General features: G+C 50.1%; 2 protein-coding genes across 2 annotated transcripts in view; one reads left to right on the top strand and one right to left on the bottom strand.

Annotated features, from left to right (window-relative positions):
• The window catches only part of PHLDA2 (pleckstrin homology-like domain, family A, member 2), a 951-nt gene extending 566 nt beyond the window's left edge, over positions 1–385 (top strand). Inside the window, exon 2 of the mRNA XM_009892036.1 lies at positions 369–385. Within this exon, the coding sequence (XP_009890338.1) occupies positions 369–385 (17 nt within the window). The remainder of the gene's footprint in view (positions 1–368) is intronic.
• A 2,024-nt stretch (positions 386–2,409) lies between these two features.
• The window catches only part of SLC22A18 (solute carrier family 22, member 18), a 62,370-nt gene continuing 49,215 nt past the window's right edge, over positions 2,410–15,564 (bottom strand). The window contains exons 8-10 of the mRNA XM_009891996.1: positions 11,618–11,719; positions 7,716–7,836; positions 2,410–2,597 (exon numbers count right to left, since the gene is read on the bottom strand). Of these exons, the coding sequence (XP_009890298.1) occupies positions 2,410–2,597; positions 7,716–7,836; positions 11,618–11,719 (411 nt within the window). The remainder of the gene's footprint in view (positions 2,598–7,715; positions 7,837–11,617; positions 11,720–15,564) is intronic.

Raw genomic sequence — 15,564 nt, 5'->3', positions numbered from 1 at the left:
GCCTCTCTGGCCCCACCACCGCCCCGCCAGGGTGCCTTGGCCGCACCCCGAAACCGGGGCATGCTGCCCGGCCGCTTCGGCGCAGGAGTTTCAGGGCTCGCTCGCTCACTCCCCCTTTCCTGGTGCGGCGCTGGGAATTTCTGGTGGGAGCCGAGCTGATGCAGGGCGCTGAGAATTGCGGAGGTGAGGTGTGGAAATAAGAAACAGCACTCAGCAGTGCTTTCTTTCCAGAATTTGCTAAAAATACAATATCTGCAGAAATAAATGCGGAAAGCTGACTCTGCCATTAAAACCCTGCTCTTTTTTTTTTTTTTTCTGCCTTGCTGTCATGTTCACTTAACTAACCTGCTTTCTTTTGCTCCCTTTAGAGTATACCACTGGATGATAAACCAGATCAAGTGTCTTGGACTGAAATGGGACAGGGTACCAATGAAGGAAAGTGAAGAAGAGAGCTGGAAGCAGCTTGGTTTTCTCCAAGCCCGTTGAGGCTGCTCAGCAAAAAGCCCCGAGCTTTGCCTGAGATGCATATAAAGAAAAACCAAAGATGTTCGTAAAGGACTTCTAGAGAAGCGTCCACGTGTTTTGAGTGGCATGGCTTTGCGAACAATTATCTTCTATTTATGAGACACCAAGAAGATTCAACAATGACTGATGGTGTTAAACACAATTTAAATTATTTGTAGTATCTATATTTGTATTTATTTTGATGAATGTCTTTCAACAGTTACTGGTCTTAATATTGCCTTTGCATTAATATGTCCATTCCAAATAAATTACTTGAAATGTTCACTTTTTATTACGGTACTCTGGGCTGCAGTAACTTTTGTTGATGCATGTTTGTGGAATGGGCAGTGGTGTAGTGGCTTAAAAAGAGTGGGTAAGCTCTGCTTTTTGGTGCCCCAGACTGGGCAGTGGGAGGTGGAGAAAGCCCAGATAATCCATTTGCGTTTGACCTCGTCTTCCTACCAGGGAGGCAAAGTGTGTTGAGGTCCAATTCTGGTCAGTGGTGGAAGTAGAAAAACCTACGACCACTTGGATAAGTGCTGCTTTTGAAGTGATTTCCCACATAATTGAGTCATGGCGGCTACAGAAGGCACAAAAGCTCCCTGCGACAATAAAATGCTGCTGCCTGCTAACGCCCCACGGCCTTCCCCCGGCCCCCATAGCTTAGTGCTGTGCTAAGGCAGAAAGCTGGATTCTTGATTTCAGAATAACACGGCGCTGACGCTCCATGGGATTCCTCAGCTTCGCAACAAAGCAAGCTGAACGCCTCACTCTCTCTCTTCTTCCTCCACCTCTGCAGTCTCTAGGTTGAGTTAAATTTCGACAGGATAACTGGGAAGAATGGAGACGGTCTTTTTTTCCAACAGCTCCTGGACCAAGAAGCTTGGAGAAAAAAACAGCTATTTTTTTTTTTGATAGATCTACTTTTTTATTTTATTTTTTTAAAAAAGTTTTATCTTTTGAGGCTCAATTATCACTAACTGAACTGGGCTTCCTCGAGAGCAATGCTGTAGCGCATGACTCAGCTCCGGCAGTCAGGACTCTGAGCCTAGCAGGCAAGGTACTCGCTACTAATGCTCCAAATTTGGTAATTTCAATCAGGTAATTTCCCCCTCCCAATAGCTGTGCAATTCTTGCAGGAGACTTTGTACTAGAGGAAGTTGCAAAGGATGTAATTCCAAGTAGCCTGTAGTAACAGCAAGAGAGACTCAGTACGGGGCGGGGGGGGGGAATCCTGGAAGGGGGGTTGGCCCTCGTTTCTGGACGCAGCAGGGAGACTCTGGCACTGCAGCATGCTTCATCAGGGTTTCGCATCCTCCTGGCACGCCGCTGGCAGCTACACTGCCGCCCGCCAGGCTCGTGCAGAGGCAGGGTTGCACATGATTGAGCTGTGGATGTGGGCAACGTTTGGTCACAGTGTTTGAGAGCCTTTGGCTTCAATTCCTCTCTAGCACAAGCACGCCAGAGGTGCATTTAATGCAGCAAAATGACACTCAAAAGCAGATGTGTTTTACCCCAGTTTTCCTCAGTATAGTTGCACGGGGGTGAACGAAAAGGCCAAAGCAAAGTAAAGGCACTGGCTTCTAATCCCCTTGGTTTTGGTGAATCCATCCAAGCTGGAAGGCTGCCTGACAACAGCTGAGGATCTGGAGCTATTGCCTGCAATGACAGCCACCACTGCGGGGCGGGGGGAACCTGATAGCTCCAGGGGTCCCGCAGCCACCAGCTGCTCCAGCACGGCTCCAAGGCTTTTGCAAGCCAATCTGTCCCTTAGTCTAGATGCACATGTTGATGAAAGGCAAGGTCTTGTTCGAACAGTTTTATTCCAGTTTTAATCAAAAATTAAACTCAAGAACATCTTTAGTTCTACAGAAAAAGTAAAGGGCTTACTTTCTTGCAGCTGAGTTATTGGTTTTTCATCTCTCTCAGCGGGATTTTACTCTTCAAGAGGTAAACAAACAAGCCTATATTGACAATTAGCTGTAAATAGCCGAAGGAGGAGACTCCAAATTGTTTGTATAATACTCCACCGATGGTGGGGCCCACGGTGCGGGTCAAGGGCTGCACTGAGGCGCAAATCCCGAGCATCGTACCTAGGAGAAATGGCAGAGACAAGAAGACATCAGGGTGAGGGCAAGTCTTGGTATGAGAAAGTGGAGAAGAGCATGCAGGATCCCCTTTGTCCCTGATGGTATTCCCCTGCAGTAGTAGCAAATCACTTCAAATAATCTCTTGCATTTATTTATAGAGTTCCAATTAGGGTTTGTTAAGGCTAAGGACTCCTGGAAGCATGGGGATTAGGTTCCACCATGAGCCAGCTCAGCTCTTTACTGAGTGGTTTGGATGGCCGTAATGATGCCCAAAAAGCAAGCCGGTGCTCACCACTGCCTTCACTGGGATCCAAGGATGCCTTTGGCCCCAGAAGATGCTTTGGAACGTCGCACCCAGCAAGGCTGGTAACCACTGCATTGCATTTGAGATGGAGAGGTAATTTCTAGGGTCGGTTTCAAGACTTCCAAGCAAATTACACAGATTCTTCCAATATCATAATTACCCCAAAGGGCCCTATTCCATCCAAGCTGCAATTGCCATTTATTCTCTAGTGTGGGACAGAGGAACAGCTCTCCAGGGCTTAGCAGGAGCGAGAGGCTTAGGACTAACTAGGTCTTTAAGAATAAATAAATAAAACCACAGATAAAGACTGACACCCCCCCTGCTTTGAGATACTCCCCCACCCCCCTTGCAAAAAGAACGGATATTTCAATTTGGATGGAAATGCAAGCCCTTCACCCGGCTTGGCCGGTTTCCCCTCCAGCAGCTCTCCCATTTGCATTGTTAACAGGAACACAGTGGATGGGGAAGCACCTCCAGTTTGGCAAAGGTAGTTTTTTTTCCACGTGCAGATGGACGGCCAGGACATCCCACGGGACGCAAAAATGGCCCCCATGCACCCGGTGTGCTCTTTGCCCTGCAGTCTTCATACAGGACAGCTGTCTCTCAAGGGAGCAAAAAATACCCAGTTGGCCAGAAAAATCGTTATCCCCCCAAACTGGGAGGAAGGGCAAGCTGGCGGTGTATGCAAGAAACTTGTGCCCTGCTCTGAAATGATGTTTGCAATTTTTTTTTTTTTTTAATATCAGTACAATTATTTGGGCTGTTGGCATCAATTTTCCACCAAGACATGCGTTGAGGCATCGTCACCTCACAGGGCCAGTATGAGGAGGATGCTGTCCCGCATGTAAGATGATGTGGAGCCAAGTGCGATATCTAACGTGGGTAGCCACGGAGAAATGATCCCCGGCTCTAGGAGAGAAGAGGCAGCCAGGTGTTCGCGTAGTGCCGGCCATCGACTGCTGGGCTTTTATCAGCATGCTTAAAATACTTGTGCAATGAGCCTGAGCTGAGGGCGTAGCCATGCCGAGAGGGAAATCTCCCGGGAAGCGCTGCTGAGCGCTCCTCCCACGCATGGGAACACAAAGGCAATGGGTGGGACCTCGCCTTGACCCTTTGCCAATGGGAACCATCCCACAACCACCAAACTTTCTGGGCAGGTTTTGCAATTATTTTTTCCCCTCTAGGTATTTGAATTAAACTAATTGCTACATACAATCGTCAAACTGGCTCTTGTGATTGAGGAGGCACTTTTTTTCCTTTTCTCTTTTTTTTTTTTTTTCTGGAGTAGAAATCTATCCTCTTAAAAGGCTGGGCTCTCCCTCTGCACTTCTCCAACATGTTGCTGAGAAAGATAATTTCTATTTAATGGGCTTAAATTAGATCCCTCGTGGCAGACGCCCTCGAGCTTTGGGACATTGTAAATCTCAGCTCTGCAGCACGGCCCCATGACTCTGTTTCAAAGCTGCGCATGTGATGGATCTCATTCAAGGCAAGACCTTTAACTGGGACAAGTCACCACGTCAGCAGAAGAATTCCTGCGTTGCTTTACACAGCTCTGCCAACGCACATGCTCACCATCTTCATCATGACTATCCAACTTTCTGAACCTTCCCTGCCATTTTTTCCTCCCTCCCCAGCTCTTTTCCACCTTTCCCCAGACCTGGCATGACCCATCCCGGCTGGGTGCCCATCCTCCCCTCCTGCCCCAGCCCTCCCTTCCTCCCGCAGGTTTCAGGGTTGGGTGCTGGCGGCTCCTCAAGCGGGGCGGCTCCATCCCTCCTCCCACCCTCCGCTGTGCCGGAGCGCCCTGGCTCACCCTCCTTTCCAGCTCACATCCTGTTGCCGCGCTCAGATGATGGTGCTGGCCCAGATCAGCCTCGTGCCCGCCGGGCAATCGCGGGGCCTAATTTAACGATTAGGTCATTGCCGCCAGCGGCCGCCTTCAAACTGGCAAAGCCCGAGCAAAGCTGAGGTTTTCAATGTGCCAAGCCCTGCCTGGCTGCAAGCTCTCCTCCTAAAGTTTTGCCTCTGATGTGCAAATAAAATCACGAAATATGGGCCCGTTACACAGGGAAGGCTCTGCTGGGCTCCCTCCCTCCTTCCCCCGAGGGCGGGGGGCTCTGTGCGGAAACAAGACCTCCATTCTCGGGGAGGGACCGGGGTTGACAAGGAGTGCTTGTGCGGATGCAGGTCCCCCTGGGCTCGGGGCTGCCCTCCCACCAGCTCGCACGCCCAGCTGAACAGCACGTGCACGTGGGGCGGAATTTTCCCTTCCTGCCTTTGAAGATGAGGAGAGGAGAAAAAAAAAATATCAAAGGGAAACGAATGAAATCATTTCCGCTCTCTTCCCTTCAGTGCAAAGCCCCAGCCATAAGCAAAGAGCAAGTGGCAAACTCATCAGCCTCAGTAGGAAGTGACCTTGGCTTGGTCCTGAAAGCAGGATGATGGGTGCAAGGGATGGTGCCATCCTACGTCCCACTGTTCCCTTTCCGAGACGCCTATTTAAAAGGCAAGCACGCGTGACTCAGTGTCTAGCAAGGGCGGACAGGTTATCCCTCCTGCAACGCCCCATCCGGACGGACATCTGAGCTCAGCCCAACCTCCAGCTCTTGGGAAAGCCTCTCCCTGGCCCAAAGAAAAACCTCCATGGGCTCTGCCGCCCCCAGGCTGACAAAAACATCAGGAAAAGACAGCAGCAAGGCTCAAAAGTGATGTTTCCAAAGGCAAATTCCCAACGTGTGATTTCATTGCACTGCCTAAAAGTTGTTGCAAGTTAGTTCTCAGGTTTTTGACGCAGCAACAGTGAGGCTTTTTCATAAAGCTGAATTTTCGCGCTCTTAGAAAACTGGGGATTTTAAATGTGCCACTGAAACGCTCACTTTGCAGAGCTGGTCTGAGGCTCACATAGGAAGGAGCGGCCTTTTAGCTGCTGTATGGGTGGAGCAGCCCTTGTGGGGTGCCACCCACGGCCAGAGACCGATGGCAGGCATTTTAATAGCCGCATTTCTCTGCGAGACACCCACGCCGCCACTGCCGCAGCTGCTGCGGAGAGGCAGCTCGCCGGGACGTGGCTCTGCTGCGTCAGGCATTCCTTGCTTCGCCCTGGTCCCAGCCCGGGTGCATTCAAAACAAGCACAAACCCACCAGATGCCTCTTCCCTCCCAAACGTTGCAAGGAGGAAGTGGGGTTTGAAAGGCGAGGGTCAGGGAGGAGTGGTGGAGACAAAGTTTTCCCCCAGCACCACAATCCTGCGTGCCAGCAGCATCCCTCCTCGGCACGCCCAGTTTTGAGCCAGCCATAACTCTGCAATTTGTAGTAGCACTTGGCATGGCATCAACCCAGGATGGACGGGCAGAAGAAAACCCCAGGTAGCCCATGGCTCTCACGACATCCCGTGACCCTCTCCTGACTGTCCATGCCACCCCACAGGCTGCCTCTGTCCTGCCCTGCCATCCTGCCTGCCATGCGGAGACCATCTGTCCCACCGAGGCGCAGGCTGACCTAACAACATACGCAAGCAGGGAACAGGGTGAGGCAACTAAACCCATTTTCCTCTCTGACCGAAGCCTGCCTCCAGGCTCTAAAAGCCAAGCTATGCTCCGGTTTTCCTCACAAAGCCCCTTTGAGAAGAGCCTGGATGTATTCCAGCTTGGCTGTACATCCCAAAGCTGCTTGGTGCCCTTCCCCCCGGCTCTCTCTTCTCACATGAACATCGCTCCAACTCATGAAACAGCAGTTTTGCTTCCCATCTGAGCAGAGGGGCTGGGACATCCCCAGTCCTCACCTCCCCGTCACCTAAGTGGTCCCCCCAGGTAGAAGTATCACACTTGGAAATCACAGGCTCCCAGCATTTGTAGGAGATATAGTCTTCAGCTCTACAAATAAACTACTGAAGTGACATTTAGAAAAGCTCTTCATCCAGAAGCATCTCAAAAGTGCTTTATAAACTTCACTAATGGGCTGCACAAACTGTAAGTCCCATTTCTCAGTAGGGTCTACGCAGAGGTATTTGCTGAGATGGCTGCTAGGGAAGATGAAGGGTGCAGGCTGGCATCCCAGAAAGGCTCAGCTAGAGCAGAGACACTCTCGGGTACCCGGTGAATATGGCTTGGGGAGTAAACCCTGAAAGAACTTGAGCAAAAGACACCAAACTGGGTTAACCCAGCTCCATTCTGGGACAAACACAGCAAGGCTCTCATGACAATAATGTAGGCATACTTCCTTTGTTGACAGAAGAAAAAATTCAGGTGTAAAGATTTGCTCGTCTACCTCTGCACCTCAGCCCTCATGTATAGAGAAATATAGTAACTCTTTGACTGAAACATGGCCAAAACGTAGAGATGGGTGCAATTACTGCATCAGGCAAAACATGTTTCCAAAGAGCGATCCAGAATACCCTCCTGAGATGCCCTAAGTTAAAAGGCATGAACGAACAGCCCCTTCAGTCACCCTCACGGTGAAAAAGCAGCTTTTTTTTTTTTCTTGAACATATCCTGGGTTCACATGGAAAGGAGTGTTTGGGAGAGGCTTCCTTTACTGTGTCCAGCACTATGGATGTCAGTACAGGACCGGTAGCAGCGTGTCGTGGGACGCTTGCTTAATGTTGTTCAAGCTCATCCTGTATTAGCCCCACTGGTCCCTGTTCATCCGCTCTGCTGGCACCCATTGCCTGCAACTGCCAAGTCAGGTTTGCTGGGCAATTGGGCATTTGCCATGAATGTGTCCCAGTCCTCAACAGCAGTGGTGTGAGCTGGGAAGCACCCGATGGACTAAAAAATGAGAACAGACCAGTCCGATCTTTCTTTGACGAGTCTTACCAGTGTCAGAGGAGGGGACGGCCTTGGTAAGGATGCTGTCAGTGATGGTGCCCAGCGTGCTGAAGGCGAACATCAGCGGCACTGCAATGATGCAGTAGTGCCACACGGTCCTCATCAGGGCCTAAGGGACAAGACAAAATGGACCATGGATCATTAGAGAGCACAAGAGGTGACTTTGTGGCAAGAAACAATCTAGAAAAACATCACAAGCCAAACCCATGACTTAGGTAAATTGCGGGAGCCACAACTGATACATGATGGTGCAGCTTTGGCCATTGCAGGGTCTTTCATAGCCCACCATTTGTCTGCAGTGAATTATTCCAAGCATGCAGTGTAAGCAGCAAACGATACCCTACAATCTGGCAGCACGTTTCTCTGGCACTGCTGTGGGTATTTTTAGCGTCTGGGAATTAGTGACGTCTCCACACCCTTCCCCCCGTCTTCTGTCTCTTGTCCAACTCCTGAGGAAACGTTGAACAGCAGATGCATGTGGTGTACTTCAGGAAGCCTCCATTACTTATACAAAACAGCCCAGAGAAGGCATTTTAGTTCATTATCATAAATAATTAAAACTAAACTAAGCTTGTCAAAATAAATGAGCGCGGTGCATTGTGTAACGCCGTACCTTTGGGATTTCTAATCCTGTTCTGCTGCTTCCTTGCTAATAAATTCACCGAATTCAGTAATCTGGAATAGGTCTTCTGGCCATAAGCGCACATTAGCGAGCATAATTAGGGAGAGTAATGATTTTGTTATTGCACATATTCTTAGCGGAGACATCCCTCCAGCTGTTTAATACTGAAACAAAAGCGGTGAAGCTCCCTAAGCCGTGGGGCTAGAGCGGCTCTCGGCTCATTCACAAGCCCTGCTGGTCAAATGAATGGATTTCTCTGGGGCATGGAAAGGAAATTCCCCCTTTCTTGCAAGTCTCCTGCCCTCACCCATGTCTCAAGGTGTGTTATTGCGGCTGGAAAACATTTCTGTCACTGGTTTAGCCAGAAGTTTCATTCTCTGGAGTTCTCTCTCCTAAGATCTGGTCCCTGCCTCTCGGCTACAGAAGATGGAGAAGCCCAGAGACATCGCTCACTAATGACTTGGAAATACCGAGGTTTATTCCTGGTTCCCCTCTAGACTCACACACAGCCAGGTTTCTCTCCTCGGAGGGGCTCTTAGCCTACGTTTTGGTTAAGATCTAGGCACTTCTGATTAAGGAACTAGAGAACAAAGACAGAGGAACAGGTATTTGGTACATAAACATTCAGACGGAGGGAGAATAACTCCTTGCTAGGGCAAATGTCATTGCAGGACAACTTTGCAGAGCTCATAGGGAAAAAGAGCATTAACTCTCCCCTGCCTTGTATGAATTCCCTCATGGGCTGAAGCAAGTGGGCAGAAAAGAGCTGGGCCATGTCTGTGCCTCCTGTAAAACCAGGGGAAATGGCTCCTGGCTCCCCTGGGACCTGGAAATCACAGAGCCCAGTCTCTGCTACTCCTCAGCCACTGAGTAGGTAGCAGTCTCTTTGACCTGAGCAGATCTGATGGCATTCTTCAGGTGAGCGAGGCAGAACCAGGGGTTTCAGCAGACAGGCTCAAAAAGTAAACTCCTGGGAAACGCAGGCAGCGAGACAGGACGAGGCACAGCCGTGCCTTCAGACAAAGAGAAAAACTTCCCCGTCGCAACCGCCAAGCCCTCCTACACCCCTGCCCACACGCTCCCGGCTTGCATCTGCAGATCAGACACCGGCTCTCCCCTCCTCTCCTTTTCCAGGTGTTATTGCCGAGCTCCCAGCACACCCCTTCCCTTCTCCAGCTGTCGATTGCTGGGAACATCCTGCAACCTCTTCCCAGCTGCACCACTGTCTGTCTGTCTGCCTGTCTGCAGCCGCTGGTGCCTGCCTTCCAAAAACACTTCAGCCCCTCTCCTGGCAATATGAAGATGGGTTTCAGTGTGTCTCTTAATAGCAGCTAGCTTTTCTCCTCACTTCCACCCTTTGGGGAGGGGATGTGCTTCATTTGGAGGCCAGATGCAGCAGCGCACAGCAGGCAGGATGCTCCTTCACCAGTGGCTGTGAGGGATTAAAAGTGTCACGCATTAATCTCTGCATTTGGGGCCTGCCACTGTGATGGCAGTCATCCCCGCCGAGACAGAAAGCCACCCCAGAAACGGATGTTTTCTCGGCAGCCGCTCAAACAGAGTGCTTTTTAATAAGGCATCCCTGGTGAAGAGGATCACAGCTGCGTTTGCCTATGAATAGTTCTTGTGGGAAGTCATTGCTGACCCTTGTCCCCAGGCCCGTGCTGTCAGGATGTCCACAGCCCTCCGGGCTTGGTGTAATTGCCAACTCTGAAATGATTTCCCTTCCCGGCTTCCCTACCCACACAGCCGATGGGAGCCTCCCCACACTGGGGCATTAGGGACTGCAATCTGGGCCACCCCGTGTGTCCCTTCTCTGCCACTGAGGTTTTCTCTCCTACCTTCAGCCCCCTCTAGCCTTCCCCTTCAGTGAGACTTCAGCGCACAAAATCTGTTTACTCCACGTTGCTCCTCTGCCCGGTTCCCATGGGACTGGGATTTGGCACAGGGAGCCAGTCCTAGCAGCGCACTGCCCTGCACCTGGTTGGGGGTGCTCCAGATGGGCCAGGTCCACCTTGGTCCCACCTAATTGCTCCCACCCATGAACAAGAAACAATGGCGAGACCTTCAAAGCCCTTCTCAGGCCATGCTCAGGAGCACCAAGTCCTGTGCATATGTCCCTTGCTAAGGTGGCACATGGATGTCAGCCAAAAACACGTGACACCACATGGGTGGGACCCTTCTCGAGCATCCCACCACCCAGAAGCACCACTGTGAGCCCCAAAATTGCAGAGAGGGGGACCGCGCTCCATCTGCAAAGCCAGTCCTTCACCTGCATCCGTCCTCCCTTCCCAGCCCCATCTTGGACACACGATTTAGCCTCAGATTAGCAAAGGTGCATAAATGCCTCATCTCATCCATGTAGCTGGAACCATGAGCCTCAATACCTTCCAGAATTTGGCCCTGACCTCCCTGTGGCTGCAGCGTGGTTGTGAGAAAGGCAACCATCCTACCCACGCCGGCGGGAGCACTGGTGCCCCAGTAGCAAGGCTTGAGGCCAAACCCTACAGGGAATGTCAAAAGGCTGATGCAGCTCAATCATCCTTTGGGCCCATCTCGCTGACGGGGACCAGTGTGCACCCTTCCTCCGTCCCCACCACCTGGGCAGAGCTATCGGTTCCCTGAGTGTGGCTTATCTGAGCAAACACGATTACCGGCAGAGCTGCCTACGTCAACTCGATTTTCCAATTACCGTTTGAGATTGGCATCAACTGTCACCCATGCAGACACAACTGGCAATGGGGAACATCACTCATCCCAAAAGGAAGGAACAAAATTATTGCCTTGCTACCTCCTTTCCCAAATACTCTCAGCTTGGAGGAATTAGGCAAAAATAAAGCCCCAGAAGAAAAGCACACAACCTCCACTGTCTCGCAGAAGCGTACAACCGCAATGATTTTACCCCCCATAATCTTCATTTACTTTCTGGGTAGTTCAGGAAATGCAGTCACTGACAAGACCAAGGGCAGGATTTCTATGCAAATCCAGTGACTCAGGAGGGACTTAACGACTTTTTGTGCAAGATTAATTTTTTTTTTAATCCCTGTAGCTATTACGTGGCTTTTTATCGTTATTTGGCGTGGTGCTTACTCTAAGCGCGGCTCTGTTTGCACAGAGGCCCAGGAGAGCTGGTTTCCCCCCCTTCCGGGGACCACCCAGCAAAACTGGTGGTTGCTTTTCAGGGGGTAAAGCTTGCAGCCAGGCCTCACGGACCTCGTGTCGCTATGTTATTAAACGGCACCATGGATGACTTGATGCCATGCCTTACCATGCCTAGGCCCACACCAGCGAAGACAAAGACGCTGAGCCTGAGCAGGGTCCTCTCTGTGCAGTGCTTAGTGAGTTTTCCAACTACCAGACCCTGGATAACCTGGGAAAGAAGCACATGAGAACTGTTAAGCATGATTTATAACAGTTTAAACAAGCTCAAAAGAGAACTGCTACACCGTTTCAAGCAAAGGAAAGGCAGCAAATGGGTTATTCCCTTGGGTTTTTTTGGAGAAAAAGGGACCTCACTGTCACAGTAAATGGCTAGAAGACATGGTCCATTATTTCAAGCATTTTGCATCCTACGGATAGATCCATCCTGTCAGCTGAAAGTCTTTACTCAGAGTGCATGCCTGAGTTTACCATCACTGCCTACTCACTAGCAGTGATTGAAACTTTCTAAAGACGCTTGCAGACACAAACAAATTTTTCTAACTCATGATGTTTTTGTGAAATACAATTAATACTAAGGTCTTCATTCTTGGCAAGTCCTTCCAAAGAAAAATTATACATTTGTATGCAGAGGAGGAAAATGCCTCCTTTCCTGTACCTTCTCTTGCCATTATTTTAAACTATAAATATACAAATTGGGTGGTTCATAATTTTTAGACAGGAAACAAGTACGACGGAGATGCTAATACCCAGCCCCACCAGTACGCACACATGTGAGGGACGGGGAACTGGTTTTACAGATTTTAAATAAAAACTGGGGGAGAGGGGGAGGGAAGGAGGAGCAGGAAAAACTTAAAACCCAGGAAGCATTTGGCTTTTCCAGCACTTTGTAGAGCTAAGATTCCCTCTTTCATTTCTCTGTTCAGCATCTCCCATACTTCAGGTGACACTGGCCCAGGCAGACATAAGAGGACAGAGGCTGGAAAAGATCACCGTGAAAATGAAGCCCAACCAACTGCATTTCAGTGGAGGGACGGATAGGAATCTACCAAGTTTTCCCTGCCTTGAAAGAGTTTGTTTGATCCAAATGAAAACCCCTCTGACTTGAAAGAAGAGCTCTGGTTCAAAATGCTTTGTTTGTCACGATGGCTTCATTTCAATGGCAGTCCAGCCTGCAGAAAACCTCGGTGCTCTGCTCGGACCTAGAATGAAGCTACACCATGCTCAGCCTTGCTGTGTTAGTCCTAAGGGTGAAACCTGAACTCAACTGAAAGGAAATGAGTGTATAATTAATAAGAAAATTATTAAAAAGAAAAGAAACATTAATCTACAACAAGCAGTCCAGAAAAAGCAATTTAATTATTAAAATAAAATAAAAAAGCAAAGAGCAAATAGCAACAGAGTGAAAATAAAATAAAGTTGGCATAAAGAACAATAGCTACTAATTGAATGTGGTTCCAACAAGCTACAACTTAATAGAAAACGCCAAAATTAAACTTTTCACTTTGCTTCAAAGCACATGCCATTTTTGACACGAGGGCACATTTGGTTCCCAGTAAACACTTTTCTTGCCTCCTTTTTGTTCCCTTCTCCACCCTCGGGTAGGGCTTGAGAGCTCAGCTCACATGTGCCTGGCCACCATGTGATGGTGGCATGGGCTCTGCATGTCTCCCCCGGCTTATATTACTCGCCAAGAAGTCATGGGGACACTAGTGGACCTGCTGCGGCGTGGTGCTTGGACAATGCACAAGGTGACCTGAGTCACCCTGGCTGAAAGCCCTGCTATGGACACAGGAGGAGGCTGATACCAGCCCCAGCAGCTCCTACTCGAGGGGTGGGTGGAGGAGCCGCTGAGTAACGCTTCATTAAGCTGAGCGCTCCTAAAACGAAAAATCGTCATTAACTTTTTGCAACTTCCCAGTCCCTCCCACTGGCTCGCCCCAGCTGGGTCTGTGCTGAGTCACGTTGGGGGGTGGGGGGCACTGAGCCCCATCGCAGGACATGGCTTGACTCAGCGGTGGCATCACCTGAACCCCAGTTCGGCTCTGCTGAGCCACCAGAGGAAAGGAAACGTTTCTCAATTTGCCTGGACTTGAATGGTGTATTTAATCAGGATACACTGTGCAGGTGCAGGCCAGTCCCTGCCCTTCCTTGAGTCATTGGGGTATATCATCAGCAACATCCCAAAACAGCCTGATCTGATTGCCACAGGAGTGGCATACCCAAAAACATCTCTTGTCACTATGTGCAAGCACCTAAGTGTGGGAAACAAGTGCCGCTGCAGCAAAGCCAGGCTCTGAGAAGGCAGGACCTGGAGACAGGCAGATCAGAGGCCACCAGGGCTGTCCCCTGAGTGAGCGGAGCAGCGGGATGGTCCTTGTGCCAAGGCTGGCATTCAGCACGGACTTCCCCATCACTCAGCCTGTGGCAATACAAGCATGAGGCAAAACACCACGTCTGAATTAACCAACTCAGCCACGGGACTTCTTCCAAGGGCAACTGTCAGCCCAAGTCACCTGCTTTCCCTTCGGGGATGAGCACCCATCCTTGGGACAGACAGACTGCAGCCTTCCCACTGGTTATCTGGGCTGCCAGACTCCCTCCCCAGCATGGTCATTGCCGATCCAGCCAGGTGGTCAAGGCCCATCATCTTGATTTTGGACACTATCAAACACCAGTGCCTTGATTTACGCACTGGATAATGTTTCCAGTCACCAGGAGCTCCGGCCTCACTTCCAGTCTGAATTGAGACCTGAAACCCCATTACGTCCAGCCTGCGATTTTCCCTGGGCGCACAGTTTGCATGAGCAGCAGCCGCCTGCACAGGCACATTGGGAAGCAGGAAGTGAAAGTTGGTTCATGTGCACTCTCCCATGTAAGGTTTTGGACGTGTGTTGCCATTCCCCTGGGGTAGTGGGGGCATCCCGTGTGACTTAGCCATCTTCACTTCCACGGACAAGCTCTGATGGCACCAAAGAGGCAGCAATGGGATTTATCCTCGTTGTTCTGGGCTTCTTCCTTGCATGAAACTTCCCCTTGAGACTGACTGCGATGGGCCTGCCCCTCCTGCGTTTCATTTTGCCTGGATGGTGCTTGCCTTTGTAACCTGACCTCCTTTGAAGTCGGGGAAGAGCCAGTGTACCTGGCTGGAATGCCTTCTGTCATCAATAAACAAAAGAGAGAGGAAATTGTTTGCAAGTGAAATAACAGGCACTGCCCGTGGCTGTGTACACATGTCACAGGATAAACCAACTCATCTTTTTTTCCTTCCCCCTTTCCTTCTTTAAAGGCAAATAAGTCTCCCAATAAATGCATAAGAACAGCCAAATCTCTCCTTGTCGTTAGGCTGGATTCGCCAAACTGAGGATTCGTTACACAAGTTCAGCTGATCATGTAGAAGAATACCCTTTATCACTGTATTAGATTTCTTGGAAGGCAGCAGCTCTCACTTGCTCCAAAGAGCCAATTGCCCATTTTATTGTTAACCCGATTAACAAATTTCAGGAATCCCTTGCAGGATGAAAAAGATTGTCGCTCTTGGAAGGTTTAAGGTGCTAATTTTTGGAAGACTTTTGAATGGCAAAGCACTAGCCTTGCTGTGTGGAGCTGCTGTTGAGCAGGACTGGTACCTGCCAGTAGCTAACCTCATCGGTGGAGGTTAGAGTGACACAGGTTAGAGAGTCCTCCATGCTCAGTGGACACAGGACATCAGCATCGATCAAAAGCCCAACAGAGCCCAGCAACAAAATAAATTCCCTTTCACCCAACGGCCCAGTAATGAAAAGACACAAGAAGGTTGGAGCGGCAGGCGCAGCGGGCCAGATAAGCTGGTACAGCCTAGTAGAGAAGATGCAGGGCCCCATCCCTAGTGCAGATAGCATGATTCACATCACAGGCAGCCTCCCACGCGCCGGACCCATATCTCTTGCCTTTGAAATCGTGCCCGGCTGGCAGTTCCCAGGGCGAGCGCAGTGCTGGCTGGGGTGGGACGCGCAGGTGGGCACCGGCTGGGGCAGACTGCAGGGGGCAACAAAAATCACAAGGCTTTTCTGCACG

The sequence above is a fragment of the Charadrius vociferus genome, unplaced genomic scaffold, assembly GCF_000708025.1.
Source record: "Charadrius vociferus isolate BGI_N301 unplaced genomic scaffold, ASM70802v2 scaffold179, whole genome shotgun sequence".
NCBI classification, from domain to species: Eukaryota; Metazoa; Chordata; class Aves; order Charadriiformes; family Charadriidae; genus Charadrius; species Charadrius vociferus.
This window is presented reverse-complemented; position numbering and strand designations above follow the sequence as displayed.